General features: G+C 40.0%; 1 protein-coding gene across 3 annotated transcripts in view; it reads left to right on the top strand.

Annotated features, from left to right (window-relative positions):
- LOC128888435 (uncharacterized) overlaps positions 1-23,471 on the top strand; it is a 269,895-nt gene that overhangs the window by 68,035 nt on the left and 178,389 nt on the right. For all 3 annotated transcript variants that reach the window (XM_054145289.1, XM_054145290.1, XM_054145291.1), the window contains exon 2: positions 8,614-8,745. In XM_054145289.1, coding sequence (XP_054001264.1) covers positions 8,614-8,745 — 132 coding nt within the window. The remainder of the gene's footprint in view (positions 1-8,613; positions 8,746-23,471) is intronic.

The raw sequence follows: 23,471 nt of genomic DNA, 5'->3' as shown, positions 1-23,471 counted from the left end.
TCGGACGTTCAAGCATTTGGAAGCTTTTGTCACCGTTCACGGGGGAAATATACGAGAGACGAAGTGGCCAGGAATATTAAGGAGGGGGTGGAATTACTTTTTTATCTCTACTTAGCGTCGACCTATCGACCTGTAGAAAATTTATTACCATTAATTTTTTCCCTCTTTCTTCATCCACGAGTCGCGACCCGAGGGTTCGATATTTTCTCTCGATTTTTATCCCAGTTTGCCGACAAGGAATTACTTTCCACTCCAAGAGGATGAATACCCTTTTATCCGTGGAAAGAACGTAGTCTTCGATAATCGAATGTTCGACGAAACTTCAAACTCCATAGAGAAAGGGGATCATTCAGCGTTGGCTAACAACCAACGAGTATTATTTTGTAAATATTATTTCACGGGAATGTTCGCGATTTTGTATGCGTCTGAATGGTCTTTTGTATCGATGTTTGCTTTTCTTTCAGGGAGAAATCGCATTCACGTATGATACTGTGCCCGCGGAAACACAGAGGAAAGCCGAGGAGAGAATTACTGAAACGTGCCGGGGATCGGCGAACCATGGAACATTAACGAGGATAAAGTTATCCACCGATGATAATTTAAAGCGTGTGGATTCGCTGTAAATCATTTATGTGGAATTTTCTTTTCGTCTACTTGCTTTCCCTTGGCGGGTTTATCACCGCGGCCACTGGTTTTAAGTTATCTTGAAAAAGTTAACACTTTAGCCTATAACAACGTGTTTGTTTGTTTTATTCATTAAAGTGTATGAAGTTGTACTTCAAGTTTTAGGTTAACAAGATATTATCGCTTCTTACATATGATTTTTATAGTTAGTTTTACAAAGTCAGTCTTTCATATATCGTGTATACGTTTTATTACTACAATATATTTTAGAGGGTGCGGAAATATATTTTCCTATAAACGAAATTTCCTCGATTCCATTAATGTTCTAGCTGGCAGTAAATACACGAAAATTCGCATTCTCCGTGAAAGATTGGAAGATCTAATTTTGACGTTGTTCCCAGTCACGTTCACGTGCGTCGAGTCTCACGGTCGCGCGTGTTCCGCGACACGGAAGGAGCACGGGATCCAATTATTCGGAATTTCCATAATTCTAGAACCACAGGTCCGATAGTCCTGTGTAGCCCGTAAATTTCGAAAATCTGTATTCCGCTGTTCCCTTGTTTATCTTGCTCGCCAGACGCCATCAGCGCGGGCCATATGACGAGCACGGATTAAACGCTGCCTGCGAATTGGACGCAACTTCGAATTGATTCGCGTCCAACTTAGTTTCGTACTGGACGCAACTTCGCTCCCGGATCCTTCCAGCAAACATTGGCGTCGTTACCAAACGCAATTACGTGTACGGTAGGACGATTATTTGTTAATTCCTTCGGGACAACGAAACGTCTCGGGTTCGGTTTCAAGATTCCCTGTCTCGAGGCGCTGCTCCAGCCTCTCCATTTTTGCACGGTGAATTTATGACGTAAACGGAGGCACGAGTTCCTTCGTGCGTGCGCGTATATCCGACAGGATGTTATGGATCATCGGTCACAGGGACGTTTCGCCCACTATTTTTCATGGTCTCTCGAAATGACAAGCATCGTTCCATTTGCCTTTTATACACGGTTTCATAAAGCATGATAAATGCCCCGGTTGGTGCGGTTTCGCTTGTATCCTATTTGCATAAACTTAAATTCAACGGACGTTTCCTGCGTTGCCATCGCGGCAGATATACAGCCAGGGACAAGAAGATTGGGTGTTCTGTTAATGTCGGAATTTTTATTAACTCACCAGTGCCAATTCCATTCACTAGGACTACGATTATTTAGGTTTTGGTTATTGGAGACGTTTCGACACCTTATATTGATGGTTCTTTTTCAATTATGATAGAAGACAGAAATTATATATTGCGAGGACCGTGGACATAAAAAGAAGAACTGTTTAAACACGTTTATTTGAACTAAATTGAGAAGTGGTGACAGGAATCCTTATTTCTTATTTACCAATATTTCTACTTGTCAGCATTGCGAGGATTGGACATTTCTCTCGAGAGATTATTTTGTATCGAGCACCCATTGTATTGATTTCATGAGATGCACAGGATCCACACGATTAAATCGGAGAGAAAAATGTAGGTAATGGGTACGCTACTCGAGAAATGGTAGAATTGATTGCGAAATGGTCCCCAGAGTCGGTTTTTCCATCGCAGTTTGACAGAGGGATGTTTTAAACGTTTAATAGTCGCCGGTGATTGTGGAAAACGTCGTCGAGACGCAAGTACCGTAATTCACTTCGATAGTTAGGGTGCTTTAATTAGACGTGTAGGGGTGGCCGCCCTTTAATTATTGCGTGCGAACTGTGTCACCGGCGGACGTAGTAATGAACGACGAAAATAATAGCGTAGCAAGCGTCTTGGTTCATCCATTTTCCTTCGTCGTCGAGCCCTCACCTCAGCGTCTCAAAGTAAGCCGAAATTAATTTCCACATTCCAGAAGTTTGATCAGACCCCCGAGGAATTACTTTTTAAATTCCAGCACGTCTTTCGCGTCGCGCACTTTTCTGCCCCTTTGCAGAGGTGGATACTCAAGGAACGGAGTCCACAACTTCTTTAAACCTGAATGTTGCTTGAATAAATGTAATTGAATTAACAAATTGCAATGCACATGCGAGTTTCAATAATTACTTCTAGTTTTTTTTCCCATCACTTATGCTATGCAAAGTCCTTTGACTCTGAAACCAGCTCGTTAAAATATTAGCCTCTTGGTAGATGACAATCTTTTTCATTCCTTCCCGCCGCCAAGGAAATAAATGCAAACTACTGTCTCGCGACCAGAAGTGGACCACTAAATACTCAAGCTTCGTTGTTCATTTAAGATACAAAAAGTGTTCTGACCTACTGAATCAAAGGTCTCTTGAAACCCAAGCTAAATAGTCTCCATTTGAGAGCGGTTCTCCAAGGAGTTTAAAGGATTGTCCGCGAAGTAATTCTACATTATTCCGTTGCCGGTATTAGTGGGTTACGAGGAATCTCTTTGCCCTTTTGATTAAAAATCCGGAGGTCGTCGTCCCGTGTTTTCCAGTCGTGTAGCTTCCTTAATTAAGTCCTTTGAATTTATTTCGTCCCCCGAGCGACGGATTTTCAGCTTCCCACCGTAAACAGAAGTAATGAAACTCATCTTACAACGCGACTATGCAGTACGTTGAATGCCCACGTATTGTATGTACAGTCCGTGTCAACATTTAGACTAGACCCGGGAATACTCCTTGGGCGATGAAAATTTGATAGTAAGCGAAGATCGAGCGCCGAAACGCGCTTCGTAAAGGGGATGCGACGTTATAATTCAAGAGACGAGGGCCCGCGTTCGGTCGAATCATAAAGCCGAGATAAATGACCGTACTTGGCATAGTTTCGTCGTCGTTTGCGAACGTGGATGACTGCCCTATTGCCCTCTTATTCCACCTGAGAAATATTCTTCTTATTCTCAAGCCTGGAGCGTAGCTGCGCATGAAGGTATGCGTACACGTTCGCCAGGAGGACACAATTTTTATATTATTAGCTCGACGATATCTAGACTATTAAAGACAACAGAAATTCTGTATTAAAAAAAAACCTATTAACATTCTTAACACATTCGCGACCGCTATCGTGAATACACGTCACTTCAAATTCTATTCCTGGTTATGAAAGAATTATGAAAATTTTTTCATTTGATACACTACATATTTACAAGATTAATACTCCAAAACATATTTCGGAATCTTTATCTTCGTCTTAACAATACAAATTTGTGATATCCAGCTTCCGAATTTTATTATTTTTGTCAGTAATAGATATTAGAAACGTAAAATATCTGCCGTTCGCGAATATGTTAATAGGAATCTTTGTTTAAGAGAATTCTCGAATTACTGATTCATGATTAACGACGGTTCATGTAGAATTCACACAACTTCAAGTTTTGGGCGAATTTGGATCGTGGTATTGTGAGCAGCATTCCGTAATCAGGGATATGTGCAACGTTCCCAGCATTACATACCCACGCGTTCAATGCGCCAGATTTATGTAGAGAGTGCTCGAAGTTCAACCCCCCTAAAAAGGATCGTTATTTATCGTACCTGCACGCTCGTTTGTAGCCATAGTAGTTTTAGAACACCTTGGAAAGAGAAACTGGAGATTCATGTTCAGGATAAAATTAGGTTCTAAATTATATACTTAATCGAAGACATACACGTTAAAACATTAATGTAATTAATTTCATGAAATGGCGTACTGAGTTTTAAGCACACAAAACAAGGGTATAATAAAAAAAAAGAGAAAAGAAAAGTAGAATGATTACATATCGACTGAAAAGTCAGACGAACGAAAGTATATGCGGAAAGTGTGGGTTTTAAATTTGAAGGTATTTCTGTTCGCTGTTTAAGGGATGTTGTGAAAGCATGATGCGTCTCACTGCTAACGTAATCGAAGTTTACTTTTACAGTGTATCTGTAACGCATCGCACATGGTATGAAACACGCATACATTCGAGTACAGCGTAGCCATACCCGTCATACTTTTTTTTTGCGTTCGAATGGAAAGTGGTTTTCTCGTTTTATGGTATATTCCGGACGACGCGAAAGTGGAACGCATGTGAAGAAAGGTTCGCTATATGCGCACACGACGAGTTCTTTGAAAATCAAAGTGCCACTTTGAGCATTATTTATTCAGTTCCCGTTTCTGTTAGCAGTTATGCCAACATCTTCCCTTTTCCTTTAGAGAATGTAGAATAACTGAAGGAGAAACTATTGCGTCGACATTTTGCGATTTACGAACTAGGTGGTAACTCTATTCCCTTCGTACACTTTGCGAATTTTTAGGTCAAAGGTCAGTGCAAGGTCAAATTAAGGTCACTGTACAAGGAATTTCAAGTTCAGTATAAACAAATACAAGGTGACTCTGATGTCTTAAAGAGTATAAGATTTAGATGATTAATTTTATTACTAATTTTGATCATTTAATTTTTATACAAAATTTATTCGTTATTCGATAAGTAGTTTTTCCGTCGTGCATCATCCGTATAGATCTTTGTCCATTCACGTAACTGACGTTGGACATCTCAGAGGACTATTGAGAGTATTTAGCCATGAAGCCGGCTTTCCTCGGTACACTTGTTAATTTCAAGTGTTTTTTATAAGGAAATGCTCGCAATTATCCCCGTAAAGGCTACAGGTTGCTTTCGAGTTAGAGCATTTACTCGTAATTGGCCTCTTAGCATGCTCGTTTAATAGAACGGTTAATGCTAGTAATTTTAGTTCGCTGCAAATATCCTCCCTGGTTTTCTGTGAAACGGTTTTTACTTTGAAATCCTTAACGTCTTTGTTTGTATTCACTTCACTTTTTCTTGTATTTTATTTTTTCTTTAAATATTTCTGTAGTATTTATTTACCTCTTTGTGATCGCACTTGGAAATGATAAACTTCCCAAAGGATTGTTGGTAAAAGTGCACATTTAAGAGTACCTGGTATTTTTCCTTACGTTTTCATTGTTGTTCCGGTTGAGCGAGTCTCATGCACACGGTTATTTGAACCACTAGGGAAACGTAATATGTGATATACGATACGAATCTATTGCGTTCCACCTTGGAATATCGTTCCTCGAAAGCATTACACGAGGGTCCTCAACCTAACTCGGTAATCGTGTCGTCAAGAACGTCATTAACAAGGTACTCGTTAAAGTCGTCTTTCAGTAATGACGTGACTTCTGAGCGGCGTTTGAACATTGCGGCTTGCAATTTTAATGGCTATGCCCTGAATTGCTTAATTTTAATTCCTCTCCCGAGTTTAACAGCTTAATTAACGATCTTGGAGCGACGTTATTTATTAACGATATAAATATCTTCTCGAAGAGAGGTCATCGAGTTCGCGGAGCACAGAGGAGCAGAATTCGTAGCATTAAAAAGGCAGTGACTGCTTGCATTCGAATTCTTTCGTACGAGATCTCGTTCTCGAAATTATCAGTTTTAAGTACTCTTTAATTACAGGTGCACTCGCCTCGTCTGAGTTTACATAGAAACCAAATAATTTCCTTAAAATATTTTGTGTATATTTACACGGGAGTTATCGTACTTGAAACAATTTTTATAGATTGGTAAAGCGTACGTAAATATCTGTACAATGTTCAATATTTATAGGTCGAGTAATCACTCCTGAATTAGTAATTTGTAATAATGGTTTCTTTCTAAATATACTTTAAAATTAAATACAGAAGTATACATTTAACAGAATTGCTCACCGAAGATAAAAAGCGTATATACCATTTCCTTTTCTTAGGAAATAAAACTCGAGTGCAGCAGTCGAAAGGTTAATAATACTTCGCGTTTAAAGTGCGTCTGATTCGAAACACAAACCTCGAATCCAGGGGATGTTTCACGTCCTCTCCGAGTTCGGAAATTGGGAACTCGTCGAAGGAGAACGAACTTCTTGCTATATTGGAAGGAACTCACATGAAAGAGTCGTGAAATCCGCATTACTAACGGATCAGACATTTATATCGATGTTTGCTACCCGCACCGTCGTCCCGTCTCTTACCATATTGTGTTACGAACAAAAGGGGTCACTCCCTTTTAGAAAGAAGTCAAAAGGAGAACGTACGAACGTTTAAGACCTGATCGATCCACTCCGTAAGTTCGGGATTCGCCCAGAAAGTAGTACGAATCAACAAGTGCTCCGACTGTTCGGACCACTCATCCACGACCGTTTAAACTATCCGGAAGGAAATCGCCCAGATGATCTTCAGATTCTCAACAATAGTTCCTTTAAATCCGTTGGACGGTTGCGCTGGAGATTCTCCACAAAGGACAGAATTTTTAAGTAGGAAACGATTTGCAGTTATTGGATGTTTAACGAGGGGGTTATTCTTGCATTCGTGAAATTTAGCGAGAGTTATCGCAGGTCACAAAAGTCGAAGGTAGAAGTTCATGAAATGTGTATCGTAGGGCTGTGTAAGCTTCAGAATTCTTGGTCAAAGCTGGAAGATGCGATACGGTGAGTGGTTTAAAGAAACGGAATAGTTATATGAGCACTCACGATAGTTTTACAGTAGCTCTTCGAGAGACCATTGATACTTCCATTGTCCCTATTCGATTTCTACTGAATGCATACGAGATTCTAAAGTAGTTCTGTCTGGTCTTGTGACAGTGCCGTTACCTTTCCACATGTCGACTGCAGACGCTTCTTACTGGGAACAATACGAGAAATTGACGTGAAAATGGCTAGAAAATATCCATCGATTCGATGTGGCGTTTCAGATGCTTTTCCTTTAAATTGGCGCGATTCTTTATAATATTACATTTAATAACATTTTTTACTCGACATAAAGCGAACGAAAAATATTAAAAGTGAGTGTTTTTAAAATAATTTCACGGAAAGAGACTACAGAATATATTCCAGTGAAATCACCTGAAAACAGCTTGAAAATGTCCACCGATTCGATGTAGGATTCCAGATACTTTTCCTCCAAACCGTTGTAATTCTTTATGGCATTGTATTTGATTAAATTTTTTGCGCGACACGACTCGAGTAACAAATATCAAAGCAAAACTCTTTATTAAATTAATTTAAGAATATTCATATTCCAGTTCCGTTTGTTCATAGGATTATATAATAAAATTCGTGGAATGAAGTTGATTCGTGAAATCTCATATCAATATTACAATTTAACGATTCAAATGTTCACCAAAACATGTCAATTACTTAAAGGGCATATTACGGCAACGGAGATTGTTAACAATATAATACAATTTATTTTCTACTTGCAGACTGCGTGTTATCGAAATTTAATCCTCATCGAAACGAGAATTCTCGTCGCAAGGGCTGCTCGTTATTACCTTTGTTCCATAAAATAAATTCACCCGTAACGCTAAAAATCGCGTGCACCAGTCCAACCTACGTGCCCTTTGTTTCCCGAAATTTTATGTGCGTTCTCGTTACTTCTTTCTTTGTGTTGCATAACTTTTGTCTCCTCGCGAAGACAAACGTACGGTTTGCATTCTAATGGATGTCGCACGACAGATGTTAGTATTTCTGCAACTGTGCGCCTTTGCTATGTATTTTTGTCATTATGTGACACGCGAAATTCGTACTTGTTCTTCGAAATAATTACTTCACCGTTTCCGAGATTCTTCTGGTTTGTACAAAAATTGCATATTAGAATTGCAAAGGGGTCCTTTCTCACCGTCGTTTTCCGACGATTATTCTTTCCGTCCTGTTGTATCATTACAATGTGGATTAACCTCATTTTTTTCTTCCTTTATTCATATGCAGGTTCATCTCTCGGTGGTCGTACTTTTAATTTGTCAGATTATCGTGCACGCGAGTTTACATTCTTTTTCGTATTTGCTAATATTTCTGTGCTAGTAGAGGATCATCCCTTGTATTATTGAGAGACATTGTTGTTAATTTATTAGGGTCAGAGTGCGCCGGTTCTTTTAAGTAATTATTAACATTTCCGCGAACCTTGGAAATTATCTATGCTTAAGAATTAATTACGTTATTCGTTACACAAATACTACTGGGCTTAATGTAGATTTACTGTGCACAAACGTTTTTCTAACTCTCTCGTTATTTTACTTTCAGAGGCTCACAGGGCTCTGGAGCTGCTGGAAGATTACCACGCCAAGCTGACGAGGCCCCAGGACAAACAGCTGCGATTGGCCATCGAGCGTGTCATCCGTATCTTCAAAAGCAGACTCTTCCAGGCGTTGCTGGGTAAGCGTTAACATTTTTCGCGAATCCAACAGCTAGGTGGGGGTAGTGTTATTAAATATTTCCCAAGATTGCGAGGATTCATAACGGAGATTCGTCGGAACATAGCTACGGACGAAATACTCGCTTTATATCGTCGAAGGCGTCGCGTCGGTATCGCGTCGGTGTTTCCGAGGGGGTTCGAAAAATCCGAAAAATTCCTACGATTCGTGGGGGATTCAAAGGAAGGACGCCTCATCCCATTCACCGTGCTTCACCTCAATCTCATCTTATTTATCGGAACTGGCACGCTGCCTCTCGAACGTTTCTCCCGCCATTGTTATTCGGTATAAAGCGCTCTTGCAGCCGCGATTCATGCTGTTCGAATCCCCTCGGAGCGAGGCGAGGCTCGTCTGAAATTTTGACGGAGCCTTTGTGGAATCCGTGGAAAAAGGCAGCTACTCTCCGGGCCTTGTTTTCTCCTAGGATTCGAAATCTGGCCCTCTCTGTGACAACAATCCTGTGATCTTTTGCGTGTCCTCCGCCGCGAGTTCCCTTCGCGGGAGACATTTCCATCTTCTTACCTTTCCGCGAATGAATTATTCGGTTGGCAATGTCGAAAAAGGGCCACTTTTGCCACTTGCAAGAAATAATGTTTCTATGGGTGTGGGTTACATCCTCAGAAAACAGAAAGGCTTTTTCCAGAAGCAATTAATTAGGTAATTATTTCAGAAGTCTATGGAGAGTCGTAAACGATGCGAAAGGGAGAAGCAAAGCTATTGCTACAAAAGAAATATTAGTATAAGATTTCGGCAAAATTTTGTTGTCAATATTGAGCGAGTTGGTAGTTGGATCTTTGAGTACAGTAGATTCGGTGTAAACTAAGTACTAAGTGTGCCAGGGTCATCGCGGCCACGTCCCTGAATGTATCTAATTCGAGAAAGAGATCCTCGGGGCTTCCGCAAGCTGTGTTCTAGCAGTTAAAACGGTTAAAGACCTCTGAGTATAAGCCGCGTCGTTTCGGAAAATACTCCTGACGTTTCGCCAACATTGCAGTTGGCCTTTATCGGAATTCTGATAACGAAAGGGATGTTTGAAAATGGAACTCGAGCTGTTCGATAAATTCCTCTGGACGATAATATTCAGGGATATTATTTGTGACGGTCTCTGGTGTCGATATAAAATAATTTAAGAACTGTTTAATTACATAAACAGTAGATAATTGTAATATTAACTTTTTAATATTAAAAAAAATTAGGGTTCAATTCTTCCGCAGAAATGCAATTTAATATTTAATCATTTATTTTGCTTGATTTGGACCTTTGACGTTTCACTTGAGAATTCTGAAAACGAAAGACACCGTGACTATATAGTGACATTCGCATTCTTTTTAATATCCGTTTTATTCTGAATTCTGATTCTGGACATTAATAGCGAATCAGGAACTTGGGTATGCAAATATGGACGTCGCGGGCTTAAGTATCGTCGAAGCGCTTTTAAAACTCCGAAGCGTACTTTCATTTCCGGTGGTGAGCATGGAAAGTGCGGGAGTTACTTCGAAGCCAGATTGTTCTATTCGGTTCGCTCAGTATAATGCTTCCACATAGAGGAGATTAGTCCGTTGCATCTGAAACTGTGTCGGTTGCACTGCTCTCTGTATGCCGCATTTCGCCTGTTACTGCTGATAACTCTGGACACCCTTGCCACCGGTCCCTCTCGCTAATGTGGACAATGACCACGAGATTACACGTCATATCAGCGCCGCTAAGTACTTAACGAGATTAGATTATTCCGCGGAACACCAGAAATTAGCACCTTTCCGTTAAAGTGATTTGAACCTTAAGATACAATTTACTCTCTCGGGCCAAGGTGAATCTATAACATAAAAACGTGAAAAAACTCAGTATTCCTGGCTTTTCCTTCGATACCTTATCAACAAGATCCATATCATTATCATCACTGATAAACCACTGTGGTGATGCAAAAGTCACACTTTAAGTATTGATCTATGAATATTATTATATCGTGCTATGCAGTTTATGACACTAGTATTTGGTGAGTGATCGTCGACTCGACGGTTAGAATCAACGCTGAACGCGTAATCATTTTTTATATATTTATTTTTGCTTATACATCGCTTCAAAACTGGTTAAAAAGAGAATAATCCTTTAATTTTACCATGTAGAGAAATGATAAAAATATAAAACTTCTTAAGATTTATAGCTCATAAGCGAAGAAATCAAAAAGTCCTGTACCGTTTTCCGATTCGATCATTCGTTATTGAGATATAAGCAATTAAAGTTTACTGTTGGGACTCTCGACGCGGCCCGCTCGTAGTCGGGGTTTGTTTACCTCTCGGTTGCGCACGCGTGCTCCCGCACGTGATACATGCGCGTGCGCGCTCGGAGTCACGAGACTATGCGCTCGCGCGCTGCCGCACGAGACTACAGGGTTCAGCGCTCGCGCCTATGGAGTACAGGGTTCAGCGCTCGCGCGCTTTCCACGTGGTCCATGCGTTCGAGCTCGTATGAACTTTAACTGCCAATATCTTCGTAACGAACGGTCGGATTGAAAAATGGAAAAGGACTTTTCGATTCGTATTGGCACAAAGTATTCATCTTCAAGAAGTATTTTATATTTTTCCTAAGAATTGTTTATATTTCCATACCGAAAAGTCAGACTGAAAAATAAAAAAGGACTTTTAGTAAAACTATATGTTTATACAGTTCATATAGTGTATATAAAATCCATTGTACGTGAATAAAACGCATCATCACTGACAAGCCACTCTATATAAATCACATCTGTATCTAAAATCCCTTCCACGAGGATGGGGATATAAAGCTTCATTTTCAGTTTACAAATATCATCCAAGTGAACGCTACGCTGTTAATAAAAAATTAATTTCGTCAAAAGTCCAGACCAGAACTCCACCTTAAACTAGACAGTGATTTCTAAAGTTTTTACGTGACGTAACGTCCCGCGACAATCGCGATCAATTAGCGTACAATCTCAATTGTTATTAATCCCACAGCCGTGGTTTGTTGTCGAGGCGTTACGTGGTTTGCGTCGTAATTAACGATTCGACGCATATTGCCGTACCGTATCGTTGTCTGCGTGCCATAGTTTCCTGGTCAACACCCACAATATTACGCGTCACGTTGGCAGGACTAAGTACACAACAAGGTTACAATTTGGAACTAAGCATGTTAACGTGGTGTATGCCGCGAAACTTCGAATCCGAAGTTTGGACACGGCGAAGTAATGGCGCCGATTGAAATTGGACCGTGAGTTCGTCCACTGTTTGACATTGATTACCGACGTGTCAGATTTTGCGTCACTGCGTTTCAACTTCACGTCACGCGATAGCGCAGCGTTAGATGCGCTCTGAACCTAATTGGATCGTGTTAGGAAAAAAATCTAGACTGTTTATTCTCAGACAATCTAAATAATTCGTTTAATACAATCAAAATACGTCACAGTATCGAAAGCTCATTCTATGAAATAAGTAAAATTATTTCGCTTGCTTTGAAAACCGCCTATCAACTATTTCCATCGTACCAGCAATCGATTAATTTGCCCCAACCTATTTGGACCGAACAAGCGTACCGAAACGCGAGGTCGTATCGTTGCATTAAGTTCGATTAAAGTTGAAGCAAAGGAAGATTAATGAAAATAAACGGAGTTAGAATTGTTAGTCGTAGCCCTCTCTCGCGCTCCGAAGAAGATTGTAAATTAATTTACTCGAACGTCACGATAATTATTGTAGAACACCGCGGCTGCAGTCGCAGCTCCAACCGGGTCACGCGAAGGAAACCATCCTCCCCCCATCTCGCCCGAGTCCTCGTGATTTAATTTTCAATAATTCGGATCCCTTGCACTCACCGAGGATCTCATTACGTCTCACCATTTCGCTTAATTGCCGCGGTGACAGAATGCAGCGATGATGCCATTACGCGCTCGCAAATTTGCGAAATTGTTCGCGGAACGAGGCTTTCATTCTTTGCCCCCTCGAAGAATTTAACGACGACGAAGGACGCCGAGGGGGACAGAGACCTGCCCCGGCGTCCGTTACTTTTGCTCAAATTTGTCAAAGGCAGGCGAGCAGAGGTGTGCGCTGCCGTGATACACCTTTCCTTTGGTCAGCAAACTCGAAAGCAATTCGAGTGGCCATAGGGCCATTTGGGACGAGTTTAAATTCGCGAATACTTGGGGGTGTCTACAGAGACGACGAGACCTCGAGTGGCCTCGCTCGAGTACTCTCAATTTATCGCTCTCTCACCCTCGGTCGCTTTCAGCTCTCTTCGAGTCGTTACTATTGGCATCAGCTGCTTCACGACCATCCACGCGGATCGCAGATTAGCTTGCCGAGAGGGACTCGAGTCGGAAAGTATCCTTGATTCGGAAACAAACATCTGCAATTCCGAACGTTTTAGTACGGTCTGAAAATGGCAGATAAATGGGGCCTGTTTATTGTGGGGACGTGGAATTAATTTTACAAGGTGTGTACTAATTTTTAAGCAAAACAGTATCTGTTAATCGAGTTTTTATTATTATCCTTGTCTTATCATGTTACAACAGGTGAATTCCAGTGAGAATCATCTACATGGTAATATTTTTTTCATATCTGTAAACAATTATCGAAGTAAGGATTCAATACAAGAGTTGAATTCTTCTACCTTTCTAAGTATGAAGCTTGATTAATTTTTGAAAATCGAGTATACTCTTTTCGTTACATTGAAAGATTTGTTCTTCTGGAAAGCTTCACTTTGGCTTCACCTTAACTTCCTACAAAGACAAGTTACTCTCGTCGTGATGGTACCATTTCCTTGGAAATTCTAACCACTCCATTTCGAATGTTCGACGTTTCCAATCCCTTATTAGTCTCGCATCCTTGGGGAGCCAGCCATTCACAGACAGGTGGTTGTTTGGTTACCTTAAGCCTGATTTTCCTCCTCTTTTCTCCAATCCACCGACGAAGAAGCCTCATCCGAATTGCATTGATTGACAGAGCTTGGCTCTTCGAACGCCTGGTGGAATTTTGTTCCTCGTCAACGGAGGTTGAGTCTACGAGCGTAGCAGAGGGTCCTTGGATTTGGATTTTAGATTTTTCGCTGGCGCATTATTGAAGCAGCCAGATATCTAGAGCAGACCCTCGCTAGATATCTTAATTAAGGGAAGTCAATCAGCTAATCCCAGAATTCGATTCGGTTACCTTTACACGCTTCCGTAGTCAATGTTGAAGGGAATGCGTCGTTCGTTATTGAGCGGTAACCAGGATCTAGGAAATCTTAACTCTATCGTCTGGTATACACATTTTAACTAATTCGCAATTGCGCTTTCATTGATTATTCGATAGATAAACATTTGCATCAGCGTGTTCACAGAAGCGTGGTTTTTTCCCCCGAATCTGAAAACAGTATTTTAAATGAATGTAAATTTGCGACGTAACCTGTTGGATACACCTCGTCGAGTGTACTGGCACTCCCTGGACTCAAGCGCGTCGCTTGGCACAATATGAGAGTAAAACACAGAAGCAATGCACTATTTTACACCTCGGTGGCGGATGCTCCGGACGTTATTTTACAAAACATGCTGGGTTGACAAATTTCCCTCGCCCTCGCGCACGTGCAACGATTTCGGTCGGTTTCAGGCAATATTTCTATGGCCAGTATTTAATTTATCCCCTTTTGCGAAAAGTGTTAACACGGTATTCCAATTTTTTATTTACAACGGTGTTCATTACCCGTGGTTCAATAAACTATATATTATTTTCCTCAATATCGCTTGACACATTCGTGACCGGCAGATATTCCACGTTTCTAATACCGACTACCGTCGAAAATAATAAAATTCCGAAACTAGTATCAATCTTGTAAATATGTAGTGTATAAAATAAAGAAGTTTTCATAATTCTTTTATAACCGGGAATAGAATTTGAAGTGACATGTATTCACGTCAACGGTCCCGAATGTGTTGAAATAGTCTGTATGAAAGTCGATCCACCATTGTTAGTATAGCTTAAGAAACGGCAATGTTAATTCCACATTAGTCTCGTTTCATTCGGTTTCAAAGTGAATTTGTGTACCTCGAGTATCTAGTTTCAGAGTGCTGAAGAATTTACGAATCTTTCGTGCGAAAAAGGTCAAAATTGAGCAAAATGAGATGAATTAAGGGAACTTCGTTATCACGTTCGTCGACGTTTAATGCAATTTCTGCGAGTCACTAAACGTATTTCTCGTCGTTCCTAAATCAGTCGTATCTAGCTTGTTAACTTTGAAGGAAACTAAGCTTGTTGTCATTGGAGCTTGAGAATCCGTCGTCTCTACTTTGAAATTCAGGTCGGTTTCCGATCGACGGTAGAATTTTTCTCGGGCGCATCTTGGGATAGAATTGAAAGTATCGTCTTCACGTCGATCGAAGACTATTGGAGCCCAGAAAATGGAACGGGAAGTGTGAGTAAGAATAAAAGAAGGTAACGAGAAGAAGGTAGGAGAAGAAGAATTACTTGAAAGGAACTTATACAATTCACAAATTTGTGAATATAGACAGCGCTAGTATTTTATTTAATAATTCAGTCATACAGCTACAGTGAGAATGAAAGAGTTAATAAATGAAAATGTTCCGCGGTATAAAAGTACGTTTTAGATTTGAATGATGTCACGAGTTAAAAACTGTCTCCTGTTGAACAAATTGCTGTTAGATGTGTTCGTGTCCATCAGGAGTTGCAGTTGTGAAATTTAATAGATCACGTTGATCGATAGTCGTGTCGTCATTGTTCTTCGCGATAACGATAGCCTTCACTGACTTTACAAAAAGTAAATCAGATGGATATCGGATATTGAATCGATCTTATTCACCGAACTAATCACCCACGTATTACTATTTAAACGCTCGAGCAATTTTTCCACAAGGAAACTCTTTTAGAACAGAACTAACGTCAAACGTTCATTCTAATATTAAGGAAATGTGTATCGATTTGTATGCGACATTGAAGCATTTGTGTCACACTCAAGAATATATACTAAAACGAATGACTTTTGTTCAATTGAAGTGTCGCTATTCTCATCAGAGGTAGTTATTTCAAGTCTTGACAGCATCGGAGTAAGTGGATCGCATCAATCATAAATGCGAGAAGTTGAAAAAACAAAACGAAAACCGAAAGACTCTGTGAGGAGGAGCGTCGAAACATTGTTAATTTACACCGTCTGCTACCACCCTGATAAGTTCTTTTAGTTTTGCTTTTTTTGAGCAAACAGATGGCGGCAGCAGATTTTCACAAACACAAGAAATTCACTGAGAGATAACTCCTCTTTTCCTGCAGCAAAGATGAAAAATGAAATATTGCTTTCATGTTCCAACGCGTAACGTTCTCTTTGTGTTTGATTTAAGAAATTTTCTGATTTCTACGAAAAGTCTTCGATCGTGGCAAAGTGAGAAAAATTCTTATCCGAACCAAACATTAATACTTTTGTATTAAAGATCGTAGAATGTGGCCATTGTTTATTTTATTGAAATCGTCAAAAGATAATTGCAATAATTACCTTTAGTTTATAATTGAAATGAAATTAAACATTTTACAAATACAAAATATATTAAAGGTAAAAGAAAGAAAGGCAACAGAATATGCCTGATTTAATATGGCTTCCTTTCCATATTGGAAACTTTATTCACCCTTTAACGAGACTCTGAGACTAAACGCATCGCTTTTCTGGCAAACGAGCTCGAATTAAGCAATTGCCGTTAAAAGTACGTCGTTGGGACGCTCGTCCCCGTCTGGGATTATTCACGGCGAATCGTTCGTTTTAATTGCAATTAATTCTGCTTGCACGGTGTCCGCCTGTGTTTATTGCCCCAGCGTTTTTTCTATTCTCTGTCGTGCGACGCGGAAAATCCGATTTATTTCGGGCGTTAGACACTGCAGTAGCGCAGAAAATTGCAGCTTCATCTGGCCGAGCGATCGCTCGCGCTGGGGCGTTGCGCTCACGGACGACGACATTTAGGTGCACCGAAGATGAAAGCAAAAAAGAGGCGAGAATATGAGAGCTTGTAGGGGATAGAAAATGAAATTTACACGAAATCGCGAACCCCTGACCTAAGTTCCAGCACGTGTCAACGTAAAGAGGGTAATCATATTTGTTTTAGGCTTGAGAGTATTTTACTATTTTAATTTTTAAATTATTAATACGACTTATTCAATAAAATATCTTTAGATCACTAAGTTGTATGTCAATCTTTAGTTTAACTCACCTTAAACTTAAACAATCTACACAGTTGTCACTTACAACTACAACATTGGCAGTCCTTGCCGTAATAAGACTAGTGCAACCTCGAAGGCATTGGCCACGTTAACTCGCCATCGCAGAGTGTTACGTGAAATTGCAAGTCGTTTACCTTTTCCTCTGACCAGCCAACCTCGAAAGAGAAATTCGAAAGTGTAAGCTATACCTAGCCAGGATTTAGATTTTGATACGAAGCTCCGGATTACTTATCGAATTTACATTCCCAGCCAGGGAAAGAATTGTATTTTCCGAGTAACGGAGGTTCAGAATAACCGTGGAAGCTGATCGTATTGCTCGGAAAAATTGCATTTTCGACTACACGCTTTTCATTATTGGACTGGATAGCCGCGGATCCCGGTTGCCCTGAATTTTCAAAATCAAAACGCCTGCGTACCTGCACAGAATGTATCCTCTGCGTGCAGGCAGGTGCGCGTGTGCATTTGATCCTGAAACTCCTTCCTTTCTCCAATTTTCTCGGGAAAAGATGGGAAAATCTAGTCGACCATTCCGATCGATCGATCCCTCTACGACGTTACGCTGCTAGTTTTTGAAGTTCAATATCGAGTTTCGTGATTTCAGTGTCGGTTAGAGCAGGGTGTGTTTCACTTAATAATAAATATATGAAAAGCAAGATTAATAAAGGAACGGTTCTAAAATGTTTTAAATTAAATAGGAAATTATGTTTAAGAAACATGTAGAGAATTGATTCAAGATGAAGCTGTTGTATTGGGCTGTCCAGAAAGTACGTGCCAATTTTTAAGGAAAAATTTAAAGGCACATTTTAAATTTAATATTTATTGAATTACATAGGTACCATTGTTCCATAACCTTTCCAACTTTTAAGCGATGTATACATGTTATTTGTTTTCAAACATTCCGATATATTCAGACAATACAATATTTCTAAAACTAATTCTAAACTGGATAATCAAAAAGAAGCTCAATCAAGGTGTTTGTGGTCAAACAATATACTAGCAAGCTCTGCTACGTACCATTTGGCTTTACGTCCAGAATTTTTCGTCCAGGATAATTACTTTGCACGGTTTTCCTGAATCATATTGTACACGTGCGAATATTGTATGCGTTGAGGCGTAAATCCGCGAAAAAAGTGGCTTTAATTTCGTACTTTAATTAAATGAGAAATTCCTGCGGCGCCGCGGAAGTTGTCAGCCGAATGGGAAAGTTAATTTGAATAATGGAGGACTGCTTGAATAAAAACATGGTATTTTGGTTAGCGGAGGACCCTCCGATTTGAATTCTTCGCGTGTATCCGTATACAAAAGACCACGAACATGCGTGGCCGCAATCTCCATCGTGGATCTTAACGTCTACTTTGTTTCGCATACGCTTCGCAAACCGCGTGTACATATTGCGGCACATAAACGAGTGTACGACGACCTTACATAGAAAACTTTTGTCCCCGAGTCCGAGAATGATCCATTTTTATCATTATCATTGTGAAGTGGCCCTTATTGTCACGCTGCCAGGGGCTTTTGTTTCACGCGCGAAACGCAGCTGGCAAAGTAGCTCCAGTTCCCAACGCTGCAGATGCACCTCTAATTCTTAACGGTGACTTCCGCGAAATCGCCAAGATTTATTCACGATTTATCCCTATGCCCTTATAGGAGAAATTGTTCGAGGTTGTATACATTATCGTGTAAATTTACGATGTTCGATTTGGGATAAAACTGTGTTGTAAAATATCGAATAACCAAGTGGAAGGGACGTCATATATAATTTATTTGACTATTCACTTTGCTCGTAAACATATTATCGCATCGTAAATGTTACTATACACCTGTTTCTTGAAATTAAAATGAAATATAAATAGCTATGTTTCCATTTTCCTTTTTCATCCTTTGCTTTTGTATAATATAATTGAGATTAACACAATTATTTATTGCATATATTTATTAAATTGTAGCTTGTGGTTGTTGAACATATCGGAGAGGCTACATTTATAAGAAGGACCGAAGATTCAAAATCCAAGATTTTCTGTGGGAGTTTCAATGGAGATTTGATTCCTCTGGATCGTTCCTCGATTTTTCACTTACGGATAAAAATTGATACCTTTGAAAATATGTAGTAAATTTCCATTGCCACATAATACTCCATGGTATCTGCCGATAGTAAAACGTTAAACCGCGTATGCGTGCATCGAAGGTGTGAATACATGCTACGTGGCAACCTACTCGTGTCCATATCGTATTGACCTGGAGATACTTGGGCAGCGGTATGTAGCTACGTTTCCAATAACCTTATTGGTATTGCATACATTGCAATATCCGAATATTGTACCAAAGTACGCGGATCCCTTTGCAAAAGCTGTCTATCCACATACATACATATAATACAACGGAATACGCTTACACTTACCGTATCGAATAAATTCGACTCTAAAGTTTAACAATTTCGACTCTCTTTTATTTCGCAGTTACTAGTATAAAATTGTGTACATTCATAATCTATCAAACAGTTACTTCATTTATCGCAATTCATGTTCCTCATACTTATGAGTATCAATTCTAATTTTAATCTAGTTGGTAATTTCTATCTGCTGTATACAGAATAACGTGAAACATGAGACTTAAATAAATAGATGAGATAACAGATAGTTAGCCCCCTGGAACCCAACGGTGGGAAAATTTATAATGCTAACTAAACGAACCACGCGAGATAATAATTACATTAGTGAAATTAATAATTCTATAACATACCACAACGCCGCAAGTAATGTGATGCAACTCAACTATTTTCAATTATCGGGTAATGCGGTCATAGGAAATATGTTATATCGTCACCGTGAAGAGTGTTACACGTATTATTCAACAATTTTCCGCTAGATTACAGATTCATGAATTAAACGAGATATTAAAATTCCCAAATTCACTTTGAAATCGTGCAGAAATTGGCCACTTTTCCGGTCGACTTTGCATAATTACTTCATTACGTGATTAATTCATTCGACCCGACGTATCTCAAAAACAATTTGCATACTCCAAGCGCGATCAATTCTCCAGTAATCTACGATGAATGAGGTAATTAAATATGCGAGGGGTGATATTTTAATTCAAGTAATCACTTTAAATTCACCAAGATGACAATTTAATATGAATTATATGGTGTGATTAATTCAGTTTTGGATAATACATCATTTGATATCTTACATAGACGTTTGAATGAACGTATAAAAAATGTTTCAACAAACCAGCACGAAGCCGCATAATTTAGCGATAAATTCGATTCGATCATAGATCTCTGGCGCTTATAAGAAAAATAAATTCTTGGCTTACGGGATGAAAAGTAACTTTTCAAGAGGAAAATCCACGACCGCCGGCAGGATCGTTAAGCATCGAGTTCTCGTGCTCGTAGCATTGCCATCAGTTCCTGACGATGGCTGCGTGGATGCTAGGAAGGGTGCACGATGGTCCGTGTCGACTGGCGGGACAATTTGAAATTCAAAGCACGAGCGAGCACTGTTGTAAGATCGTTAACCGAATACCACGATCGTTGCTGCGGGTGCAGTCGCCGCAGTTGTTACGAGGGTGGCCAATTTCTCTCATTTTCCCTCGGAATCGTTCTCATTCGCTGCTTCGTGTAGCGCATGCGAATCCAATTCGTCGCCATAAACTTGGCCGTTAGTCGTATCGTCGCGATTTTTGGTCATTTTGCGTCCGTCCTCCTTCTTCGCAGGAAGGAAAATAGCTCCACTACGATTTCTATAAATCCGTTCCAATAATTCACCCCCTCCCAGGAACGCCATTATTGTCGAGCTTTTCACAGAGAACTTCTACTTTGCTGCGACTATTCTTCGCAGTAGCTGTTGAATTTCTTTTCGATAAAATATTACATATATTTTTAGTAAACTCGTTTTTCCTTTCTTAAAGTTTCCAAACGTGCCTTCCTAGAAATGAACGAAGAGTTTATGTTATGTTTAACTTAGTAAATAGCGAATACAGTAAAATTTACTTTGGACGACTTGAAGCAGTACAATAATTTAATTAATACGTTAAAAGAACCCCAACGGACGAAGGGTGAACAAAAGCGAGAAATTAACAAACGTTGAAGTTTAGGGTCTTCGTTTACAAGGAACGCTATGGAAACCCCAAGGGCGAACAATAAGGCGATGTAAAGTGAAATCGGTGAAACGGAGCGATATGCAAATGAAATCAGACCTGATGACGGGCTGCGTGCAAAACCACTGTGTACCAGGTAGAACTGTGCCACGTAGTTCGGTACCTATACAATGTTACGACAGTGTACAATTGAGCCAGGAGATTATTACGTTCACGCAAATTTCCGTCCCCGAGTATTTACGGCCGCGAGTCGATTTTATCCTCGGTACGGAGGCTGTTATTATTCTTGACGAAAATGTCGCTGTCCCGCAGTTAATTGCTGGCCGTTTCACCGCCGGAGTATTAATTAGGTGTCCGCGATAATGCATCGATCGCGCCTCAGCCTTCAAACTTAACGAATTTGTCCCTCAAAGAAGCCTCATCATAACAGCTTTTTGTGTTCAATGAACAATTCACCGTATCAATCTCGCGACTAATTGCCAACAGCACGTTTCGTCACTTTTCCGCGCTGGCAAGACATGAAGCATTATTATCGGTACTCATTTTACTTACGTATATATTTTATCCCTTTATTGCACCACGAAAATAAATAAACAAAAGTGCAAAGGGGCGAAATGCAGCTAAAGTGCAGTGACAGAATATTCACTTCAGTACATTTAACAAGATGGAAGATTTTACATGGTCGAGTAAGGAATATCACTATAATGAACATTAATAGCATTGTACAATTGAAATTTCTGTGTGGTAGAAATTGAGTAGCCAACAGAATTTCTAGTTTCGAGCATCTTTCACAAAGTTCAACACCACACGATGGTTCCCGAGAGCGAGGAGAGTGGGTGAATTGTTTATCTAATTATTTCACAGCCGTGTAATTTGCGGGACTTTCATCATTGTTTCGTATCGGCATATCTGTGTCGGCATACCGTACCTGGTGTAATTATTCGCGCAGGAACATAGCGATGGCTACGAGAAGTATCATATGGCACTGCGCCCTTTTGCAACACGCTCTCAGATCGATTCCTTTTACGAACGGCAACAGAGAATACCGCACCTTTGTATCGAGCACGTTGCACCCCCTGTGCTCCGTCGTATTCCTTTTTTATCCCCAGACTCCGGATGCTGACTGCATCTCATTATCCGTCATTATGCGTGATCACAGACGCTCATACATAGTCAACAGTACGCGAAGTTTAACGACAATTGGATCACGATGTATTCCACGATAACGTATGGGTTCGTACGCCATTGGATTTGGGAACCACTGACTAAATGTAGGAGAACTCGTATGTGAATGATTTGGCAATATTTTCTCTCTTCCCTCAAAATTCAACTTAAAAATTTTCCTATTTATTACATTTTTTCTCTTTATTTTTGAACTTCTTATAATCAATATCGATTCTCAAATCCTGTAATCAGTATTAAAACGAACGTTTAATTTGAATAGAAACACTGTCCACTTTATTCTTTCAACCAAAAATTAAATTCCGCTTTCCTTTCGTCCCCAAAGTCAAGTTCGATACAAGTTTAATCCAGTAAAATTTACGATTACCTTGGCACGAACGCGCGACTCTTCGAAGGATCAGGAAGACGGTATCGCGATGGCATTTCTCGTGAAAATGCTCTCGCGAAACTTCAATTTCTTCCTAAACTTGCATTTTAGCTCGAAATTTTCCCAAGTGTTCGATCCGTCGCTTGACGAAGTTACGGTAGAATGCGTCTAGCCGGTTCGCGCGTACCTGAAGGAAGCCGTAAAACTATGCAAATGTACCCTGGCGCGCACGTGAGTGGCCGTTAAGTGATTTACTTGTTTAATAATCTCCATTGAGCACGGGAATTTATGCCTCATTTGCGTAATGCACGACGACGTTGTCCCTTGTGTCGCGGCGAACGAAGAGAACCCCGACGGGCCGCAGGCAACCATTAACAACTTGCTGGGAACTTGTTACGTCGCACAGGCAATGAGACTAACATGGAGACATCCTATGAATACTAGGCTGCTGGGCTTGATTTTAGAGTATAATGGTCCTGCACCGAGTTTTCTCACGCCCTTATACACGGGCGTTCCATCCCAATCGATTCTCTATTGTCCTTTTTATAAATAAATTCCTCAAATCAGTGTGAGAATTTTTTAATGCTACACCTAAAGAAGGTATTGATTTGCTATAAAAAGGATATAATTAATCGAAGCATTATCCTTGATAAATTCTTTTTTACTGACAAAATTGAAAATTAAAAACTCTCGATCGAGTACACTCATACTCAACCACTAAGCCATAATTAGTTTTCCTGATCCTCTCTTTAAATCCTGAAATATGAAGTAGCCAGAAAATCGACGGTCAAATGGGAAATTGAAGCGTTTCTGATAACAGAATCTCTAATATGGTCGAAGGGT

Source organism: Hylaeus anthracinus, unplaced genomic scaffold (assembly GCF_026225885.1).
Source record: "Hylaeus anthracinus isolate JK02 unplaced genomic scaffold, UHH_iyHylAnth1.0_haploid 11994, whole genome shotgun sequence".
In the NCBI taxonomy this organism is placed as follows: Eukaryota; Metazoa; Arthropoda; class Insecta; order Hymenoptera; family Colletidae; genus Hylaeus; species Hylaeus anthracinus.
The sequence above is the reverse complement of the archived record's forward strand: the minus strand, read 5'-3'. Positions and strand labels throughout refer to the sequence as shown.